The sequence below is a fragment of the Alligator mississippiensis genome, chromosome 1 (assembly GCF_030867095.1).
Source record: "Alligator mississippiensis isolate rAllMis1 chromosome 1, rAllMis1, whole genome shotgun sequence".
Lineage (NCBI taxonomy): Eukaryota > Metazoa > Chordata > Crocodylia > Alligatoridae > Alligator > Alligator mississippiensis.
Window position 1 is genome coordinate 158155346 of NC_081824.1, and position 22834 is coordinate 158178179.

General features: G+C 43.9%; 1 protein-coding gene across 4 annotated transcripts in view; it reads right to left on the minus strand.

Moving 5' to 3' along the window:
* RGS7 (regulator of G protein signaling 7) overlaps positions 1–9448 on the minus strand; it is a 504778-nt gene extending 495330 nt beyond the window's left edge. For 3 of the 4 annotated variants that reach the window (XM_059715793.1, XM_059715792.1, XM_059715789.1), the window contains exons 1-2: positions 9167–9448; positions 7969–8095 (exon numbers count right to left, since the gene is read on the minus strand). In XM_059715793.1, coding sequence (XP_059571776.1) covers positions 7969–8046 — 78 coding nt within the window. In that variant the 5' untranslated portion in view covers positions 8047–8095; positions 9167–9448. The remainder of the gene's footprint in view (positions 1–7968; positions 8096–9166) is intronic. The other variant, XM_059715798.1, reaches the window with a different exon arrangement.
* Between the last annotated feature and the right edge of the window lie 13386 nt (positions 9449–22834).

A 22834-nucleotide genomic window follows, 5' to 3' on the forward strand; every position in this document is an offset into this window, starting at 1 on the left:
TCTCTAGTGTGTATTGTTATTTAAGATGGTCTTTGCCAGGATTGCTTAAAGCAATCATAGCAATTTTACCTGTTTCCTCAGCCAAACTAATTTCTCAGACAAACTCCAGCCTAGGCTGTACCCCTACTTTACCATGGCTGCACCCCTAGTTCTTGCCCCTAGTTCTGAGATTCTCCAGTGCCTGCTTGGATGCTCCTGCCAACCACAGATCTATTCTTCCCTCTGCTACTGTGAGAAGGCTAGAAGCTTAGCATTACTGGAACTTTGCCAGTCTCCCAGTTGCAGAGGTCAAAACTTCTCTCACTTCCCCCTCCCCTGCCCCTCTCAGGAGTCTCATTCAATTCACTTTCTTACAACTCAGTGCACTTCCACCCCCAATGTTTTGCTTAACACCTGATGGAGACACACTCTTCAGCAGACAAAGTTCTTCGAATAAATCCGATATCTTTTATTAGATTTTATTTATTTATTATAAATACATTATATTTTTTTATTAAACTCCTCAGCATGCCCACTTGTTTTCCAAATCATGCAGATTTTTTGCACTTCCTTTCATTATTCTTATCCTCTCATCCCCTATACATCTGTGCCATCCTCTTATTAGCGCTATACCCTTCCATTTAGTGCTACTGCCCTTAAGACTATCCTGCTTGCCTTTTGTTTTGTTTTGTTTTTTTACTATTCCCAATGTTACTTATTGCTCCCTTTCTTCATATTTCTAAAAACTTCATTTTGATGCCCTTGCAAATACAGTTTTTACTACTTCTAATCCTGCTTTTTATAACTGTTCCATGATATAAAATAGGATTGAAAGAGAGTTTGAGATATCAAGATATCATCAAACCCAGGGGGGTCAACCTGCAGCATGCATTCCCCAAACAGCTTCTGTGTGTGGGGAGAGGTGGGGGGGACAGACAGCACAGTAGCGTATCAGGCAGGGGGAGAAAGTAAAGCAGCAGATCAGGCAGGGAGCACAGGGCAAGAAACAGAAAGAGCAGCAACAGATCAGGTGGGGGAAAAGGGGTTTGAGTGGCCGTTAGGCAGGGTACAGGGCTAAATGGCAGCACACTTGGTGAAAAGGTTAGCCTATAACATTAACCTCTTCCGATTTGCCTAAAATTTGTATTTGTTGGCTGGAACCTACGAGTCTTTTTTTTTTTTAAGTGTGTGTTGACTTAATGGTGCTGACATTATGTTCTGCTCTCTCTCTTATTACAGATGCGCTTTTTAAAAACTAGTTTGTCACGCTCAAATTGTAAGCAGTTGCATTTATTTGGGAACTTCCTATTTATAGTCTTGTTGGCACCTATGCTTGTGTTTTTGAGAATCCTCCAAATCTTACAGTGTAGAACATGCAGTCATGAAAATGTCATGCAAACACCTGTGTTCCACAAATCATATTTTAAACTTCAAGGGAAAAACCTGACTCTATACTGCACATCACTATCAATAGCATCATTGTTTCCATAGTAACTAATGTAGAATGCTTCAAAGGGGAAAGGCAGAGAGACTAAAAAATGACAATGCAGAAATGAAAATAGGAGCACACAATATTTGGACTGCTCACATTGGGTGCAAGAAGAAAGTGACATGGTGGCCTAGCAGGTTGTAACGTTGTATTTTGATTACTTCTAAATACAAAAAGAAGTCATGCAATTATTGCTATAAGCTTGAGCTAGGAGAAAAATGTATCACCTCAACACCCTATAAGTTTCTGTTGCAGGTGGAAAGGAGAGGGGATGTGGGGGAAAAGAAAAGTATTGCAAAGGGGAACCCCAGAACAACAGATTTCAAAGTTAAACCAATTCCAATGAACACAGGAGTTCACAGTTATTGATCCAAGTGATCTGCAGACTCAGGCAGATGCCACAGCATCAGTTTCACTTAAGTCGTGTTTTCAAGGTCCTCTTTACAACTGGGAAGATAGAAACAGTTTTAATAATGAAAGCTAAGATTCTGATGGCCTCACAAGCTTCCAGAGACCAAAGCATTTGTTTGTAGTGATTATGCCTTAATATGGCCCTGATCTTGACTCCCTGAAAGCTTCTATCCCAAGCAGAGTAATTCAGTAATTCAAAATAATTCAAAACCACAATGAAAAGCCATCCACATTTTACCCATGTCAGTTAGAAAGGTGGTTTATTTTCATTCCATAGGTAGAGACACCAACTGTAAGCATATATTATTTGCCCTGCAGATAGAAAAATAAATCAGGAATATAAACCAGACCTCATGATTCCCAGCCCTGTGCCTACACCACAGCAGAATTATTCTTCTTCTCACAAGAGGATAGGGTGCTAAGTAAACATACCATATTTAATTTTAAAAAACTGAAAGTTTACAAAAGCAGAATGTATGATATAAGGTATGTGTGTTCATGATATAAGTCCACAAATCCTGCTTCTTCAAAAAAATGTCTTATTTCAAATAAAATATTATTCTGTAGATGTCACATTTTTAAAATAAACTTCTACCAACTTAACTTTGTAAGAGCCAATAAAAATCCAGTATTAGCCATTACAGTTCAACTTTCAGCAATAATTGAAAGTATTATTGAGAACTCAGTATTCTATAAATTTTCATGTTCAAACAAAAGAGGTGCCAGTGTCTTGCATCTTCTAATTCATCTTTTAACTACTGATTGAAATAGACTGCATGAAGGAAAATAAAAGCAATACTTTTAAACATGATCATATTTGCCTCAGGCCAATAGCAGGAAAAAAAATAGGACTTTTCCTAAGGTGTGTCAGCACCAGTTACATGTCACATTTCATTATTTTATAATTAGGCTGACATCCAAAGAGTAATGCAGTTGACATTCTATTAAAGAAGCAGTATTCCCTGAGGTGTAATAACCCTGGCAAGCAAGCATCTTCAGAGGTGGAGTGAGAATGTATAAGGAACTATTTATTTGTGTTACTGCCTTTTGAAGCACTGATTTTGATAAGTGATTTCATAGGTATCCATATGCTATACATTTAACAAATATTTTGCCTTCATTTTCCATTAAAAAAAGATTCAGATTTCAAATTTGAAAAACTACATCTTCCCTGTGCACATGTATAGAGGACATTATCCGAAGACAGTGAAATCAAATGTGTGTCATTCTATGCTACTACATCTCCTATGTTCTCTGGTCAGCACCAGTCAGCCATCTTTTTCCAACTCTTTAACTCATTAATTACCTGTAAATTGAACTATGGATGAAAACGCTGCGAAATCTGCTGTTTTTTAAAGACATGGCATCCCTCATGGGAAAAAAAAAAACCTGCTAGATCTCTAGGCCATGGAATTTTGAAAATCAGTTCCAGACCTTAGAAAAACAGGTCACTTTGTGACTGTCAAATTTCAGTGGTAATTCCCAACACAACTGACCTCATGAAAATTCAGATTCAGAGCAGATTTCCAATTCAAACATTGTTACTTGTGGCCTTTTATAAAACTAATCCATTTCAAGCTTCTTATACAAAAGTGGGGGCCAACCTTTCTGAAAAACATGACACAAATTAGTCCCACGCCCACCCCCCAGTGTCACTTCAATCCTCTTCCCCTGCCTGAACTCCTGCTCTGCTTTCTGCTTCCTGCCCCATTTGCTGCTGTGTTGCCCATCCCCTCCCTGATCATCTGTGTGCCACATGCGGAAGCTGCCTGTGACACTTGTGCCACAGATTAGCCAAGAAGTTTGCCACCTCTTTCCTAACTTGAGTAGGCTAGGAGTTAGGGGGCTCCTGTACACATGTGCAGAGACTGCTCTGATGTGCTGAAAATCCAGTGCATCACAGCAGACTCGATTAATTGAGTCTGCTGGAGCACGGAAACTGATGTGCTCCGGCAGCCTTCCACATCATGTGCATCAGGGTCCCGGTGCATCTTTGCACTGAAAAAATGCAGGTGGGGTGCTTTGAAATAAAACATATTCAATAAGCTTTATTTCAAAGTGCCCCAGCAACATTTTTTCAGTTCAGGGACACTGATACACGTGACATGTGGGCACTTTTAATTAGCAAGGCTTGCTAATTACAGTGCCCAGTACCACATCCCACAGCACATGTAAAAGTATCCAGGGAGACTGAGCTGCAACACACTCTAGATCATAGAACATAAAAATTTGGCTGAGAGTTATAGGGCCAGGGGAAAGTAAAAGATCGTGTTTGTCTCCTGTAGTCTCAGTAAAGAATTTGTTTCATAGTCACTACAGCCAAGTTCTGCCTCTTCCCTACCACAAGAGATATTATATGTTCCATCCTCTGCTTGTGGGAACAAATATCAGATTGCTATCCCACACAGTCAGGCTGCATAACACACTGGAGAACATTTAAGCCATAATACTCAAATGTGAAATGACTCTCATTTGCTACTCTTCAGTCATCCACAAGCCAAGGAATCCCAAATTTTATCTTCATTTTCAAGTAGCTGTTAACAGCAAAAAATATGGCCCTTCAAAAATTTGCCAGCGCTATTCTTATGCATCACAATGCATTAATCCCTAATACAATAGCAAAATGCAGTAAGGTTTGGTAATTGCTTCCGTTATCTTTTTGGAAATACAGAGGAACATTTCATTCTCCAGTTATGAAAATCATATGATATAGTATCTGTTACTAAAAAAAAAAAAATTAAAAGGATAGTTAGTAATATATTTGAAATCAAATGACTTAGGGTTTAAAAGCCTCTTTTTTACACTCATGACATAAGTTGTACTAAATGTGCTTAGGTTGAGATCATTTTTTAATTCTGTGCTTTTTAAACACCTACACTATGAAATATTACTTTGTTGCTTGTTTCCTGGAACATTGTTGCAGGACCTCAGAAAAGAATATTATCAGTTTCCTCCCAAGACTCTGGTACCTGTCAGCACAATCGATATAGTCTGGCAGGTCAAAAAGAATAATAAAAGGGATCAAAGGAACAAGCCTACTCCACATTACACTGCATGAAGTTAAAATACTTAAAGAGTACATGAAAAGATGGCCTTATATGTCAGAGTTTCTCCAAATTCCCTATTTATTGAAGAGAGTCCCTGCATACTACCTCACCTCACTTTTCATACCAAAAGTTCTCTGTGCTCTTCCCAGCATACCAAAAATTGTGTTCATCCTTTTTTCCCCTGGTGCACAACAGACACCCATCTTCCATATTTCCAGTTTACTAAAATCCATCAATACCCTCCCACAAGGTTCTGTGTGCTACCCAACCCTTCCACTCCCTTCCTGCCAACACACAATTATCTTTTTGCTTCTACCTGTCTGAGTGTTGGTGTTAACATTTATGAGAAGTATGGACAGAGATGAGATGAAGGTGTTTTTTTGGAAGGTGGTAATGGGTGTCACCACTTGGTTACTTAAGCTATGAACAAGTGCAGAGGTACTTGAAGCTTTGGCTCTACTAAACCAAAATCAGGAAAACCATCTTTTCCATTATCCCTGCTTCATTTGTCTTGTTCCTCTCCCAGTGCAGTAGGGTTCTAGCCACTGATGGCTAAAACATTCATAGAAAATTAGGAGTTGATCAGATGCAACAATCAATGTATTTCAACATTCATTGCATTTTATCCAAACAGAAATGCAATCAAGATAAACACAAATTTTACCAAGCTTGGCCACTTAATTATCATATTTAAAAAAAACCCAACAACATAGAGGGCACATCCAGACAAGTGCAGACATGTGGCATTGTAGACCCATCTGTAGTGACACATACCACACGTCACACATGCAGGTTTTCCAGGAAGTCCCAGGGTCAAAAAAACCCATGCCTAAAAAAAGTAGGGTGGTGCCCCTAACAGCAGCACATGCCACCCAAAACCGGAGCCTGGCCAGCCAAAGCCACACTCCGGCTGCCAGCCAGGCTACCTGCTGAAGGAGCACCCTGGCTGCAGCTCCTGGAAGCCCCCAGGTAAGGCTGTGGGGGCCAGTACAATTGCTGACTCCAGCCTGACCTACCCCACCCAGGGCAACATGCTGCATGCCAAAGCACACAAGGCACAAGCTTTTCCCAGGGACAAGTGCCACTGCTCCTTGTGCCCAGGGAAACGCGCGTTCCTGCTTGTGGGGACATGTCCAGAGAAGCTATAAAATAAGTGAACACCATATATGCTTCCCTACATAAAGAAGAGAAGTGCTTCCAGCATAAGACAGAAACAACAAATATGAAAATAATCAATTTCATGGGGTCAAAATCATGTTTGAGTGCAGCAATAAGCCTTAAAGAATTATACTATGATACCCAACTATTTTGGGGTATCCTATGTAATACCTACTGCATCCAGCATGCAGATGAAAAATATTACATAATTCTCCTATTTATAAGCATAGCTCTTTACCATATATGCAGTACACTTAAACATTAGGCATTTGAGAGAATGGACTCAAATACAAGTATATGCAACATTTTAGAAAGAAATAATTCAATAACCATTTCTTCATGGTTGTAGGCACATGTGCAGTGCACACACTTCTTTTTTTTTTTTTTTTTTTGTATAATTTAGAAGATACCAGCAAGGGACACCAATAACTACAGGTTTGAATAAATTGTAGGTGCTATGGCCAAGATCTTTTGAAAAAAAAAAAAAAATCAGGCCACTTAGGTTAAACCACTTAACTGACATTTAGCACCCAAATTCAGAAGTTCCATAAATTTCGGTGAAGTCGGCATCATCTTTGAAAACCGAAAAGCATGCTTTATATCTCAGTATGACAAACAGGTTTCTAATTTCTGGAAAGAAAAAATTAAATTGCCAGAATTATCAGTGACATGTCAATTTGTTTCACTTTAAAGTAGTGTTAACATTAATCAGAGAATATGTTAATTGTTTTCTATTATAGTTCATTTGCAAAAATGTTCAACTTGTATGACAGTGTTGTTTTTGCACCTAAATTCTGAGAGTAAATGTGTAGTTTAAGCCTTATGCATTTGAGATCAGATATATAAAAAAGCTCTTTTTGCCCCATTAATATGATTTCTCAACTTTTCATTCTTATAATTATAATTTAATTGCATTTACTCAAGAAGGTCATTTCCCAGGTAAAGAGAGCACTGCCCCTTGTTTTAAATATACTTTGTTTCCACTAACCCATCTTATATTCCCCAAGCAACCACTTTAATTGAAGCACAGTAGCCAAATAAATCCCATTATTGGAATTCAATGCCTGGAAGTTTGTTTATTGATGTTGTTATTAAAACATTTATTATATTCAGAAATCTATTCAAAGAAGTAACCCTTGGAGCATCCATTTTAAAAATGCTCCCAATGGCAAATAGATCGTTTACATTATATTTTTTCCTCAGATCAGGTATCATTCACTGTGTTAAACTTACTGTATAGGTGTTGCAAATGTCCATTTAAAAGAATTAGCCAAATCTTTTAGGGAGAATGTGTTTGAAAAGCACTTTCTCTCATTTCACAAATAAACAATTTTAGAATTGAATACTTCTACCAGTCTTCCAGGTAAAGTTAAAGTTTGCATCTAGCTATGAAAGCAGCAGCAGGTGAACCACAACAAATACTGCAGGACACCCACCTGAACTATGTAAGATGTAGCTAACACAAATGAATGCACAAAACATGAATTAAGGAACCAATGCTCTCAAATGCATATTAAAGTTGGCAAAGCACCTGCATTTGAAAAATGTAGAGCAACAGATTTGATTTTTCCCCTTAAAATTCACCAGAAAAGCAGCAGCCAAACTCTGGAGCTGCTTTTCCTGTGTACTGTTGCCACTAACGCCCTGCACTTAAGTATACATTGCGCACAATAGAGAATCCAAAACACAGCTGAGAGCTGATATCAGCTAATCTTGCAAGGAAATCGCTCAGGGTAAGTAACAGCAGCAGCCTGGATCTAGAGACGTGGAGCAAAGGGTTAACGCCATCACCTGGCTCATAGGGCATAAGATCAGGAGCTAGACTTGCCCTCGAATTGCATTCCCCCAGGGCTGGCAGGGAGAGACGCGGAACGAGCCTCCTACCTTTCTGTACACCAGCATGTTCGGGGACTCATCAGCCACCCCGTTGCTGCTCTGCCCATAATTATTTCCTTGCGCCATGTCCCGGTGATGTGCTCCTCTGCTGAACGCTGCTTGGAGCAGTTTGCCACTGCAAAAGGCAAAAGAGTGGGTTCAATGAGACATCGCTACGGGTCTCCTTCCCCCCACGGGTGATTAATGGAGCTGCCTCCCTACCAACACGCTAGCAGCAGCAGCAGTGTGAGCTCTTACTCCAACCAGATATTTACATGGGTGGGGAGGGGGGAGAAGCAGCCGAATCACTCGTTGCTGCCCTTACCCCCCATCACCTTCAGACAAAGAGCTCGTGTAAGGTGTTAACTTAATTTGGACCATAAATAAATTGCCATTTCAAATAGCTTCTTGCCAGGCGGTGCCATGCAAGAATGTTTCTCTCCTTCCCCCCACAAAGGATAGATGCTGGGTTGTCTACCCGGCTCCAGCCTCTCCTCCCCCCTCCCCGCCACTTTGCCAAGGGCTCCCCTTCCTAATTATTCCCATTGTGGCTGATTCCACGCATACACCCCTCTCCAGTGCACCTGGGGCTGGTCAGCCTCAGGCATTACCCCCTATCATCCCCCAGCACACGTGTGCCCTCCCAGAGCCACACAAGCCTGCCTGGCCACCACCCGCTACTTTTCTCCTTACTTGGTGTCCAAATCCCTACTCCGTCACAAGTCCTGTTGTGCCCCCCACACACCAATCCCCAGTCCCCAGGAGAGCAGGGGGCTGCACTAAGCAGGACCCCCAAGCACGCTGCATAGGCTCTGCCTTTGCAACCAGGCAGGTGTGAGAAGAGTGCGCTCCATTCCCGGACCACCCAGCAAGCCGGATGGCCGGGTCCAGCTCGACCTTGTCCCCCAGCTGTCGTGGGGAGCAGCGTACCCCCCGGGGTGGCCGCTGGAGGGGAGTCGGCCGCTGATCCCTTCTCCCTCCCCTCCTCCAGCCCCCCAGCAGCAAATGGCAGTCGAGGAGGCTTTGCCCTGCGGCGAGCCCGGGGGTTCAGCACCGCGGACAGCGCCACCGGAGCAGGGTTTCGGCACCGCGGACAGCGCCACCAGAGCCCCAGCAGGCGCGGGGCTGCGGGGAGAGCCCGAGCGCCCTGCTCGCACTCGCACTCACACACACACGCACACACACTCTCCCCGCCCTGCTTATTTACCTCCTGGGCCAAGGTCACTGCACCGCGCCAGCCGCTGCTCTCCTCCCCGCGTGCCCCGTGCGGCGGGTGTCAGCCGGCGGCAGGCGGAGGGAGGCACTGATCATTCATCACACAAACAATGCGGACAGAGGGCTGCTGCCGCCGCCGAGGCTGCGACTCCCCCCACCTCCCCCCGCCAAGCTTTGCAGGAGCGGCTGCAGCTCCCTCCCTGGAATGGAGCTGCCCGTCACGTGGGGAAATGGGACGTCAAAGGTGCTGCTGCTGCTGCTGCTGCCGCTCCACCACAAGGCAACTTGCAGCCTCTTCTTCCTCCTCCTGCTGCTTCTGCTGCTCTGGGCCAAAAAAAAAGCAGCCACGGAACTGCAGCTGCCTGCAGACCTGGCAGCAGCCTCGAAGTAAATGAGATTAGGCAAGGGGGGGGGGGGGCAGTACTAGAATGTGGGCTAATCGCATGGCGCAGGGCTGGAGGAGGAGGAGAAATAGTAGGGGCGGGGGAGGGGAGGGGAGAAGTGTGTCATACTCCCCTGCCCTGGTAGGCAGGCTGGGGACTTGAGGGATCTCTCCTCTGAAAGCAGCCTAGGGGTAATTGCTTTCCAGAGGGGCCTTCTTCACATGCGGGTGGGCAAGGTTCCACCCGGTCTGGAGCAGCTGGGAGGCATGAAGTTGAGGCTGAGGTTCAACTAGGGCTTGAGCACCTGCATCTGCCCCTAGGAAAATCAAAGCCTATCACTACTTCTAGGAGAACACACAGAATTGTCATTTGTTGGGATGGACCATAGGGCCATCTAGCCCAGCACCCACCCTATGTCACATGGTGGCAGAAGGGCATGCTGAAAAGGAGAGTGAGCTGGGTCTGGCCAGAGTGTCGTCCCCCCCTCCCCCTCACACACACACACACACACACACACACACACACACACACACACACACTGTTCCTCTCTCACTTGCAGCCTCCAACATTTAAGTTCTAGGGACCAAACATGGATATGACTGGCTCTTAGGGAGCCACACTTGAAAGAGTTTGCTCAGGACACAGACAATGATGAGCAAGAACAGCAGCAAGGTGGAATTAGCCATTTGGAGCATGAGAGTAATTTTTCTATGGTGTACTGCCCCTTGTGGAGCATCTGCCAGGAGTGTCCAAGCTGGAAGAGCCCATACCTGCATATGGAATCACATCGATCAAGAGGGAAAAGTATGGAAAAGAGACACTAATGGCTTTGTCACCTATGACATGTCCTGACTAAGGTGTCTTACCCTGCTCAGCAGGCTGTCTTTCAGCTACTTAGAAGGAAACCAATATTGTCATTTGTTAAGTGCCTGGCAGTAACAAAGTTGGCAACACATAAAAGACAGTCCCTACCCTAGTTGGTGTAGGCCCATTCTCTGCTGTCCTGAAGGAAGAACAATATGATGGGCTCTGAGAAGGAGTCAAGGCAACTGCCTTAAACAGCTTGGGCAACAGCAAGGCCACTGGCATATCAATGGCCTCCCACAGTGAGACACAGCTAGAAGAAGACATAAGTCCAAAAATATCTGTGCAAGGTGTGCAACGGAGAGGGAGATCAAGAACTGAGCTGGGATTAAGGGCACAGTCAACTAAAAGCACTGGCTAAGCAAGAGCCAAATCTTCTTATGTCTCCACACAACATTTGACCATTTTGCTACACATGTTTGCACTTGTTTATTGTACTTTGCAAGGGCTTTCATTGTACATGCATCTTAAAGCAGTGGGCATTGCAGCAGGTGTTGTATAGTCTGAGGTTCTGTGCCATAGTTACAGGTGGTTTAACTAATGGTTTAGTCCCACTTCTTCATTACTTCCTTGGAGCATTCCACTCCTGTACTAAAGCAGTTCAGACATCACCACCTCTGCCATGGTTTGCCATGCTTCTGCTATGGGGGCCATAGCAAAAGCATTCACATAATGACCCCTGTCAGGTAATACCTGTGAATGCTGCTAACACTCCAAACCACAATTTTGAGAGCCAGATTAAGCACCCTCTCAGGGACACAGACAATTTTAGAAGGGAAAAGATGAAAAACTCATAGAGTCAAAGTTAGATGAGAAAAGGGAGCCAAACTGAGAATGCTGGGTGACAAGGCAACTGGGAGCTCTGTAGAAAAAGCAGAGGTGGCAACTGTAAAAAAAGCAGAGGTGGCTTTGATAGGACAAGGCAAATTTGCAGATTTAGAAGCAAGAGAGAGGAGAGAGAGAGATTCAAGTCCTTTGGGAGTTGCAAAATGATCAGGAGGGTCTCTGTAAAGAAGAGCAGATTCTTGTAAATAACTGGGGACAAGTGAAAGGAGTCCTTTCACAGGATAAAGCCAAGACAAATGTTTGTGAAAGCAGAAATTAGCAGGAAGGGAAACAGAGGAGTTCAGCCAAATTAGAAAAAAGGGCTCTGTTGCAGAACAGAGCTTAGGAAGCAGGGGGGGGGGGGGAGAAAGAGGAAAAGGAAAAGATGACCTTAGGGATGACTGGGAAAGTTTTGGATGAAGAAAGCAATGTGAGGATGAGCAAAGGTGACAAGAGTAAGAATGAGGATCCAGAGGGACAGAACTGAGAGTGAGAGATTAAGAGTAGAGTAGAAGGGGAGAGCTTTGGGGCAGATGTCTACATGTTTATCAGGTAGTTAAATGAGATTCTTTATGGTGAAAGAAAGGAGGCACAAGATTAGAGGACTGTGAAAGGCAGGGAAGGGAAGAAGAAGCATTAGGAGAGTGGAAAAGAAAGAGTTGAACTGTTTGGGCAAAAATGCACAAGAGTAAAGGAAGAGAATCAGCAAAACCAAAGAATGAACTAAAAAGGCTGAGAAAATGCTTGTCTCCTATAAATCCCTTTGGCATGCATTAGCAATTAGTCAAAGCTGTGAAATGTAGCTACAAGTCTGAAAGTTCATTGAGAGACAGACAGTCACTAGCCATGATGATTTGGATCTAGTATTTGGTCCTAGAGTTCCAAACTTGAATCCCATCTCTTAAATGAGCAAACAAAGGTCGTCAGATATAACAGTGATAAATGCTGTATACAATTCTAGTAGCACTGAAGTGTTGTTCTTGCCAAAACCTTGTCTAACATCTTTCCCAACTATACAGTTGACCTAATAAAAGATGGCATAACAAAAGCCCTTACTTCTTATATACATCTCTAGACAGATATGAAAGAAGTTGAAGAAAAGCAGATATTTTTATAATCAGTTTACAAACAGAAATCATACCTTTTGCTGGAGACCATAAAAAAGATGACACTTAGAATGTTTATTTAATTGACTAGCTTTCTGAAAGATAAGTATAAATTTATCCTACAAAATCTCACAGGAAAAATATGAAAGATTCATATATGTTTTAGTCTAACGTACAGTACAGTAATAGTCAATTAACTAATTGAGTGAATTCATTTTAATACATTTTAATGTGAATGGATTGGCATGAAGATAAATATCACTGGGTTGGCAATGTAGTTATAAAGTTTTTTTCTTACATTGTTATCATCTTGTTATTGATTTGAGAGAGAGAATGAGAGAGGGGGGCCTAATTGGTTCTGCAGTCCTCACAGTAAACAAATGAAATAGTTTACATTGTAAGGGTTGTCTCCAATATATCCATTTTCTATAAATAATTCAAACATCAACAATTTTTGGCACAGGTTGTATGTGTTGTGAATACTGCAGCATGAAAATAATTCATTGGAATAGCAAACTATTTAAGTTTTCCATTGCTCTGAGGAATGGGCAAAATACTGGGTAAAAACAAAGGTCAAGATTCCCCAACTGTGGTATGCTATTTTAACCACATAGCTTGTAAAGTATCTCTCTAGTCAACATAGCCTAAACCAATTTCACAAATCAAGCAAGAAATAAGGTGTTTTATATTAGGTTTGGAATGTGCATATATTGCATTTTCTTTGAAAATGGAAGTTTTCTTCCATCAACTACTTTTTGATCTTCATACATTCCTAAATTCAGATTCTTCCAAAAGTAAAGGCATTCTGGCACCACTGATGTCAACTGGAGTTCTGCCACTGACATTATGGGATGCAGATTTATCTCAGAGTCTTTAATCCTGTATTAAAATCAGACTAGGAAAAAGCTCCAAAGAGCATCTGTGTGCCTTTCAGCTGTGAATCTAAAGCCCTAGAGCACAAGAATAAGTTTGCCATGCTCACCAGTATATTTTTCTCTGAACTTTAGGAGAGGGGTGTATTCTGCAGTCCTCATGTAACACCATTTGCCTCCTATGAGACCTTTAAACATCTAAGAACTATGGCCACAGGTGAATAATGATAGATAGATCTCTATCAGGGGTGGTTCCTGGCATTTAAAAATTCTGTTTCAGGCTCATTTTTTAAGCTTCTTGCTCCCTTTTCCCAGCATTACAGTGAAGGAGTTCCCATCTTGAAGAAGATGGAAAAAGAAAGAGTGTTATAAAGAAATGTCATGACATTGTTTTAATCTATTACTACGGTGGAACAGCTAGCTGCTTACATGCTACTAAGTGACACATTCACAATTTTGTATATTTTCTTTAAAAAATATGACAGGATAAATTCATTTGCATACAATGCGATATACCTGCTGGATAGTTTTGTGTGCCCTGCAGAAGGTAGGAATTCCTAAATTAATCGAAAATCATTCTTATGTCGGAGAGAGATGTCAAAATCTCATTATATCCAGCATAAACTTTTCCAAATTGTATGGCCTGCCAGGAAAGGAATGCCCAAATAAAAGTACTCAATAAAAAGCCAAAAGCAAAAGGAAACACTGTCAAGGAACAGCTTTATCTAATAATACAACGACACGCGCATTATTTTGCAAGATAGTGACTACATTTAGTTTGCATATTCATTAAAATTACAGTACTCCAGTAACCCCATTTACCATATGTAGGAAATATAAAGGTGTACAGTAGTACTCCTGGAAGTGTTCTCATATTAGTGAGCTGATTCAGACTGAAATATACCAAGCAATTAAAAAAAAAGTCTATTCAGATCTGCAAGTAAATCAGCAATATCGTAACCTTACATATTGGCATGCCAAAGACCACTGCCTACCTCTACCTAACATTGTAGAGAGCTCCTGGGCACCAAACTCTTTAAGTGTTGGAGGACACTCCAGCAACTAGGCACCTAAATGCTTGCTTCTGTGTTGCACTGAAATATGGGACAAGGCTGTCCCAGGGGTGTTAAAACAAGATACCAGAAATTAAAGGAATCAGAAAGAGACAAACTTTTGCCCCGTCTCCTTTCTCTCCCTCTCCTTCCCATATTGAGAGAGGGGAAATAGAAGCCACTGCCTAAATAACAAGTACTGTAAAATACCAATAAAATTAAGTATACTTGTACTTTTGTCAGTTGTTGGCAGGCTCATTACCTACAAATAAAATGTTCTGACTAAACTATTCAGAGATTTCTGAGTTTTGTTTTGTGGGGGTTTTTTGAGGGGAGGGAGAGTTTTGGTAAAAAGAAAATTGCTGACAGGTGTTAAGAAGTGGCTTAAAAGAGCAACAGCACACCAAATTTGGCCTTTTCAAGGTAGCCTATTAAAAGCCCTGCGGCAGTGCACCTTCAGGTGCTTGCCACTTTAAGGACTGAGGCAGGCAGCTGGCAGGTGCCTGATTACGGCAGCCATTTTAGGACTCAGCTTATATAGGGGGAGGCAGCAGTTTGCTGCCAGTGGCCATGAGAGAAGCATCAGTTGGTGGAGCTATGGTTCAGGAACATCCTGGAGGTAAGGGCAGGAGCTATGGGGATAGCATGGAGGCTCCAGGTCCTGGGTATGATCTAAAATTTGCACCATGCCAGGGTAGGGAGGCCTGGTGGGGCTGTCTGTGGTGGAGTAGTCTCAACAAAATTCCAGGACCACTAACCTCCCTGGTGAAAGGCTGGTAGGGGCTCTTTAATCCTAACCCGCACCATCTGGTGGGTAATTGTGAACCTATCAGGGACAAAGGGTCCTAGAAGCCCCAGAGGAAGTAGTGTTGTTGGGAAAAGTTATGGTGTGGGCCTGCTTAGAGTAGGGTGCAATAAAGAGTACCTGAAGGACTAAGCATCTGGGGGTTCAGAGTAGGGTTGCTGAGGGTGGCCTAAAGGGCTGCACGAGGGGGTGTACTGAATAGGGCTGCTCAAATGGCTTGAAGGGTGATACATAGGAATACCCCAAGGGTATGTTGATGAAATTAGTTGCCCAGTGAAGGGCTTGGGACAGATGCAGCCCAGCATTGGTCTAAGGCTATGCCACATGGAGTAGGGGAACTCATGGGAACCAAAGTTGCTGCATGGTTTCATAGTTTCATAGTTGGTAGGGTCAGAAGGGACCTGAGCAGATCATCAAGTCAGACAAATGACCCCAGCAAGGTGTTCATCTAACCTCATCTTAAAGACCCCCAGGGTAGGAGCCAGCACCACTTCGCTTGGAAGTTGGTTCCAGATCCTAGACGCCCTGACAGTGAAGTAGCGTCTCCTGATGTATAGTCTGAATCTACCCCCTGCCAGCTTGTGACCGTTATTCTAGTCACTCCTGGTGGTGCTCGGGGGAACAGGGACTCCCCCAATACCTGCTGGCTCCCTCTGACTAGTTTGTAACAGGCCACTAGTTCCCCCCTCAGCCTTCTCTTGTGCAGGCTGAACAGGTCCAGGTCCTTTAGCCTCTCCTTGTAGGGTCTGCCCTGCTGCCCCCTGATCATGCAGGTGGCCCTCCTCTGAACCCTCTCAATGCTGTTCACATCTCTCCTGAAGTGCGGTGCCCAGAACTGGATGCAGTACTCCAACTGCGGCCTGACCAGTGCCGCATAGAGGGGGAGGATCATCCTTGGACCTGCTTGAGATGCATCTGTGGATGAATGACAAAGTGTGGTTGGCCTTCCTGACCACGTCCCCACACTGATGGCCCATGTTCATTTTGGCATCAATAATGATTCCAAGATCCTTTTCTGCCTCTGTACTGACGAGAAGGGAGTTCCCCAGCCTGTAGGTATCCTGCTGGTTCTTCCTCCCCAGGTGCAGTACCTTGCACTTGTCAGTGTTGAAACCCATCCTGTTCTCATCTGCCCACCCCTGTAACCTGTCTAGGTCCAATTGCAGCCTATTCCTCCCTTCTGGCGTGCCCACATCCCCCCACATCTTTGTATCATCAGCAAATTTGAATAGGGTGCTTTTAACCCCCTCGTCCAAGTCACTGATTAAGATGTTGAATAGCACGGGCCCAAGGACCGAGCCCTGGGGGACCCCACTGCCCACATCCCTCCAGGTCAAAAATGACCTATCCACCACCACTGTCTGGGTGCAGCCCTCCAGCCAGTTAGCAACCCACTTGACCGTGTAGGTGTTGACGTCACAGTCCCCTTGGTTTTTAATGAGAATGGGGTGAGAGACAGTGTCGAAGGCCTTCCTGACATCCAAAAAGAGTACGTCCACTGCTACCCCTGCGTCTAAGGATTTCGTGACCTGGTCATAGAAGGCCACCAGGTTGGTCTGACAGGACCTGCCTCTAATGAACCCATGTTGGTTTCCCCTAAGCATAACCTCCCCTGCTGGCCTCTCGTGGACATGCGCCAGGATAATTCTCTCAAAAAGCTTACCCAGGATCAAGGTAAGACTAACTGGCCTACAGTTTCCTGGGTCCTCCTTCCTCCCTTTTTTGAAAATGGGAACCACATTGGCCCTTTTCCAGTCCTCTAGCACCACACCAGAGCACCACAAGTGCTCGTAAAGCCATGCCAGGGGTCCCGCAATGACCTCTGCCAATTCCCTCAGCACTCGGATGGAGAGAGTCAGGACCAGCTGACTTTAAATGCATCCAGTACCTCCAGAAGTTCCCTGACTAGATCCTCACTGACCCTAGGTCTGTCTGTGCCTCCCCCGGGGCCAGAGGGGGTCCCAGCGGACAGGCTGATCTGGTCCCTGCTCAGGAAAATAAAGGCAAAGAAATCATTAAACAGGTTAGCTTTATCATCTGGTGCGACAACCAGATTTCCTAGTGCATCTTGCAGAGGCCCCATGTTACCCAGTACCTTCTTTTTGCCCCCTATGTATTTAAAAAAGGACTTCTTGTTGTCCTTGATCCGGGTAGCTAGTCCCAGTTCCATCTCTGGCTTGGCCTTTCTGACCACCCCCCTGCAATCCTGAGCAACTGAGGTATAGTCCTCCCTGGTGATGGCCCCTCTCTTCCATTGGGTGTATGCCTCCCTTTTAGCTAGGAGATGTTCCCGTATGCTTTTGATGAGCCATGGGGACTTTTGAGCCCTCTTGCCCCCTTTGATCTTTGTTGGGATTACCTCCCTTTGGGCATGGAGGATCGTCTCCTTAAGGAACGACCACTCTTCTTGGACACCCAACTACCCTTCCCTCTGGGACCTTAGTACTTCCCCAACTATTCTTCTTACATCATTGAAATCCGCAACTAAATAATATTATTTTGTTACTGAATATAATAATATCATTTAGTTGCTGAAACCAGCAACTAAATAATATTATTTTGGTGGTACCAGTGTGAGAGTAGCTAGGCCCGAAAGCCCATGAGGGGTTGCTCAAGAGGAGCTAGGGCAGTGGAGTGTGGCCCAGGATGGGCAGAGTGCTAAGTGCCTCTGTAAGACAGGGTGGAGTGAGTGTGAGAGTGAATAGAGCCCAACTATGGACTGAATTTGCCCTGGCTTCAGACCAGGGGAAGTGATCCTAATCTGGATGCCATCTGTGAGGCATAGGCACAGTGTAGGGAAGGTTCAGAGCTGTGGATAGCACCCCCTGACATTGGGGCAAGGAATGGGTAACCTCCCGCTTAATAAATCAAGTTAACAACCAAGTGATGGCAGATGAGATGGGACAGACTGCCCTAGGCAGGTGGGTTGGCTGCTTTGGCATCTGGCCGCGAAGATGCCCCCTGTCACAACCCCCTGATCTAGAGCTTTGAAGAGAGCACAGGAGTGGAGGAAGGAAAAGGAGAGTAATCCCAGCCTGCAGCCTGCTCTCCTTTGTGAAAAGACCTGCAACTTCTGCACATGGATCTGTGGCTCAAGTATAAGACTCTTAAGTCACCTCAAGACTCATCTTGTTTTTCTCAAGTTCTATTTCTTCCCCATATCCCCTCAAAGCTGTGTCATATAGTCTCCCTTATTGAGTCAAGAATGCACCAGCTCCTCCATCAGCTTATTCTCATGGCACTTCTTAAAATGTTTCATCAAACCAGGATCAACTGGATGACTACAAGGTGTACACCACAGACCAAACTGGCCTTGATCATTTCTACCCACCTGATATCCAAATACACAAAAGACTATCACCATTAATGCCCCCACTAAAATGAAGAATATATTTCACCCTTTCCTCAGAGCCATTTTGGGCCCTTTTAGTGACAGCTGAGGAGCAACTCATGAAGCCACAAGGATGCCACAAAAAAGCAAACTTATATATGACCTGAAGCCATATGGTGTGTCTTCATGTACACTTTAATGTGCATTAGCCTATTTTAATGCACATTAAAGGATCACTGAAAATGAGTGCTATTTAGTTAATGTGCATTAAAATAGGCTAATGCACATTAAGCATTGCTTAAAAACTGTGTTTTTTAGTTAATATGCAGTAAGACGGGCTAATGCACATTTTTCTAGTACATCACAATGGATGGCAGCTTTACATGAGTGCAGGGGATGCTCCAACACACTGGAATTCCAGCGCATCAGAGCAGACTCACTTAATTGAGTCTGCTGGAGCATGACAATTACTGTGCTCCAGCAGCCTCCTGTGTCTCATGTATCAGTGTCCCCACACTTAAAAATGGTAGCAGGGGTACTTCAACTAAAGCTCATCAAATGAACTTTAGTTCAAGCACCATGCCCGCCATTTTGAAGCACAGGGATGCTGATACAGGAGATTCAGTGGTGCTTTAATTAGAGTGGCTCTCGGAGCCACTCTAATTAAAACACTGCTCCTCCCACCCCCAAAGCACATGTAATAATGCCCGGAGGTACTAGATTTAATGCACCTTAACTAAACCATGTTAATGTATGTGTAGACATGCCCAAATATAGTGTGACATGTTACATTTGCACACATTGCCCAACATGAAACATGCCTTTTTCAGGATGCTTTAATACAAAGCACACACATGGATTTGGGGGAATTAGTGTTTCCAGAGAAGAAGTGATTAACAACAGATCTGCAGGAATAGAAGTTATGTCAACCCTTTAAATCAATGAAGAAAGGGAAATTTCAAAGACTGACAGTGCAGATCTGAGATTATCCTGTAGCTCAGAGAACAAATGGTTGGCAAGCAAAATGAGCCATCTATAAAACAATGTCTTGCCAGTAATTACTCTGAAATCAAGGGGGGAAAGGCTTGGGGAGTGCAGGTCAAAAGGAACAAATCTAAATATTCCAAACACTAGGGCACTGAACATTTTGATGAGGTAGAAGAATTATATTTATACTTTATTTTCCATTTTAATTTTCCCCCAGGTTACTAGATTATCATTGACCAGCAACTAAATAATATTATTTTTTCAACACTATATAAAGTACCATGGTGCCATAGCATTTTACAACCAAGGGAGGAAGGGGGATAGGAAGAGGAAATCCACCACAATTCCTCTGCCCACAGCTACAGCCAAATTAGATGGAAAATGAGAAAACAAACCACTGGGAGGGGGAAAGAAAGGAGAAATAAAAATACAGAAGGGAAAGCTGTTCTTGTAAGAACTTTATTCACAAAGATGCATAAATATACAAAATACTCTCAGCAAAGTAAGTTTTTGGGACTTTGATGCATGTGCATTGTGTTACTTTCCCCTGATCATTCTGATCAGTTCAAAGATGGGAGCACTTAACACTGGAATGGGGATTAGTGACAAAGTTTCCTGTAAGTAAACTTCGATGCAGGATCTGAAGACAATGGAGAATGCCTGGCATTTGAGAGGTGAAATGGAATTTTTCATCACCTGTTTGTCTGTCTCTCATAGACCAGTCAATGTCTCCCCCTTCCACTCCCCCCAACTCCCACCACCAATTAGCGGTTATTTAGAGCCAATTGTCAGCCCCAGACTTTGGGTGGAAACTAGCAAGTACTGGGAGGGATCCGGTGGGATGGCAACTTCTCCTATTAGGGTCATAGCCAGTGGAAATCCCAATCTGTTGTTGTTGCTGTTTAATACATCAATTATCTCTGAATTAATTCAGAATGAGACCACCCACCTTGCATATATCACTGAGACCTGACTGGATGAGTTTGCCCAGATAATGCCAGCAAGATACAGGGTGCATCTAGACAAGATGTTTACTGTAGAATGGACTAATTCACCCCACACTAAACATCTCAGGTCTACATGTGCACCCCAATTAGGCTGGAGTAAACTAATAAACTCTGCAGCGTGGTAGTACTTGTAAATAAAATTACTATACTGCTGTGGAGTTTTTTTACTCTACAGCATCACACTTATAGGCACTGACAGGGCTAGCTGGGGCATGAGGGTACTTCAGTGCCTGCTAGCCCCACACTGAAACGCTTTCATGCCCCAGCCAGCCTCTCCACAGCACATTGAGCCAGGTCAGAGCAGTCCTGAGCTAGAAGGCTGACCCTTGGGGTCCCCTGCCAGCTGGAGCTGCTTTGACCCAGCTCAACATGCTGCAGTTCCAGACACATGTGTATATTGCTCCCTTGTGCCACATAAACTCCAGTGCAATAAGCACCATAGTTTATTGCATTGCCTTAATAAGCACATGTAGATTTGCCCATAGAGTGCAGTATCAGCCTGGGATTGAAGGTCAGAGTAGCAAAGTCTATAAAGAAGATGTGGTCTATAAAAAAAAAAATAAAAAAATCCAGTCCCTACATTGTCCAAAATTGAGCATGTATTGTGTTCAAGACCAGAGATAGAATGGGGATTCTGTTAGTGTATTGCCTGACTCATTGCACAACATATTCCATGACTAAACCAATAGGGTTGGTCCTCAGAAGTGGTTCGGTCTCAGGTAACGTGAATATTCACACCGAGGCTGGCTCCTTCGGGTTGAAGTGGAACTTCATGGAAGGCTATGACAATCATGGAGCTATCCCAGGTGATAAATAATCAAATCAGAGAAGTAGACCTGGAAGGGACTTCCAGAGGTCATCTAGTCCAGTGGTTCTCAACCTTTTTTATACCAGGACCCGTTTGTAAACATTGGCCAGTCCCAACCCAGCACCCCTCATTCCCAACCTGCTGCCTCCCACCCCTAGGCCCCAGCTCTCCAGTGTGTGAGGCAGAGGGCGGGGGGGGGGGGTGTGGGGGAGTGAGGTAGTGGGGGCCCAGGCAGCCCCTTGCAGACTAGAACTCTGATAGCATGCAAGGGAAAAGCCACAGTTTTCCAAGTTTTTCTCCTTTAAAGCAAAATCCATTCTTAAGTTTGTTGATCCATTGTTAAAGTTTGTTTGTGACCCTTTCATATGTTCTTGTGACCCACTTTTGGGTGACAATTCATGGGTTGAGAACCACTGATCTAATCCAACCCCATGCCTGAGGCAGTATCATTACTATCCAAACCATCCTATACAATTCATAATCTAAACACTACATAAGACTACCGTCAACCCTGACTCAACACAAACCTAACACCCTAACCTACCAAAGGTAGAGCAAGGGAAACATGGCATCCAACATTGCATTAATACACAAAGGAATACATGTTGGACTTAATGTTTTTCATCTCCCTGGAAATAAGGTGTCCTGGAATGCTCTTAAGATGCCGATTTCATGGTCACACTGTTATCTTCTAATACAATTTTCTAATGTACCTTCTAATGCCTACCCACAATGGTCCCTGTGAGGTGAAGGATTAGTTAAACTGAGTCATCTGCAGTCCATAGTGACACATTTTTAACCTACTTTTCAGTGCTCATATCTCTCATGGCTTGGGGACCACCAATTTAGCTACATAATCTAAATTCAGGGCTGGAAAAGCTCAGTCTTTCCTGGTCTACATGGATCAGTTTTAATTGTTGTCAGTCATCAATGCAGAGAATGTGGTGGGGACAGAGAGGCAGGCAATCTATTGTGAACTGGACCTGGGCCCATCCTAGCTTATAAAAGCTATCTGGGAAATCTAGAGCTATTGCTGGTGGGGGTTGTCAATACCTCCCTTCAGGGGAGCAGGATTCTGGACATTAAGTTTTCAATAGTCCACTCTCTGCTCAAAAAAAGTATTTCAGCATTGACTCTTCAGTGAGATACTGCTGTGTCACCCACCTCCTCTTTTGGAGAAAAGTCATGAAAGGTCAAATGATAGCTGCAGGTACATATGGATGCTATTGGAATCCTGGACCCTAATCAGTTTGGCTTTGCTTTGGGTGTAGTATGGAGACTGCGCTTGTGGCCTTAGCCAATCTTCACCTAGAGACTGACAGGGGAAATTGTACCCTGTTCATCTTATTAGATCTTTCATAAAACTTTGATATAGTTGAATATGATTTGTTGATAACAGGTCTATGTGATCTGATGGGTAGAATCATAGAAAAACTAGCAAATTGCCCATCATAAATGACTGGGGGGGGGGAAGGGGGGAATGGAGCACTGCCACCCAGTGCCCCGCAGTGCTGCTGCTCTGCCTCCAGCATGTGGGCTCCCTCCCACCCCCCACCCCCCATCTCCTGCTCCTGGCTGTCTGCTGGGGGTGGGGTGGGGTGTGGCCACCCTTGGATGCAG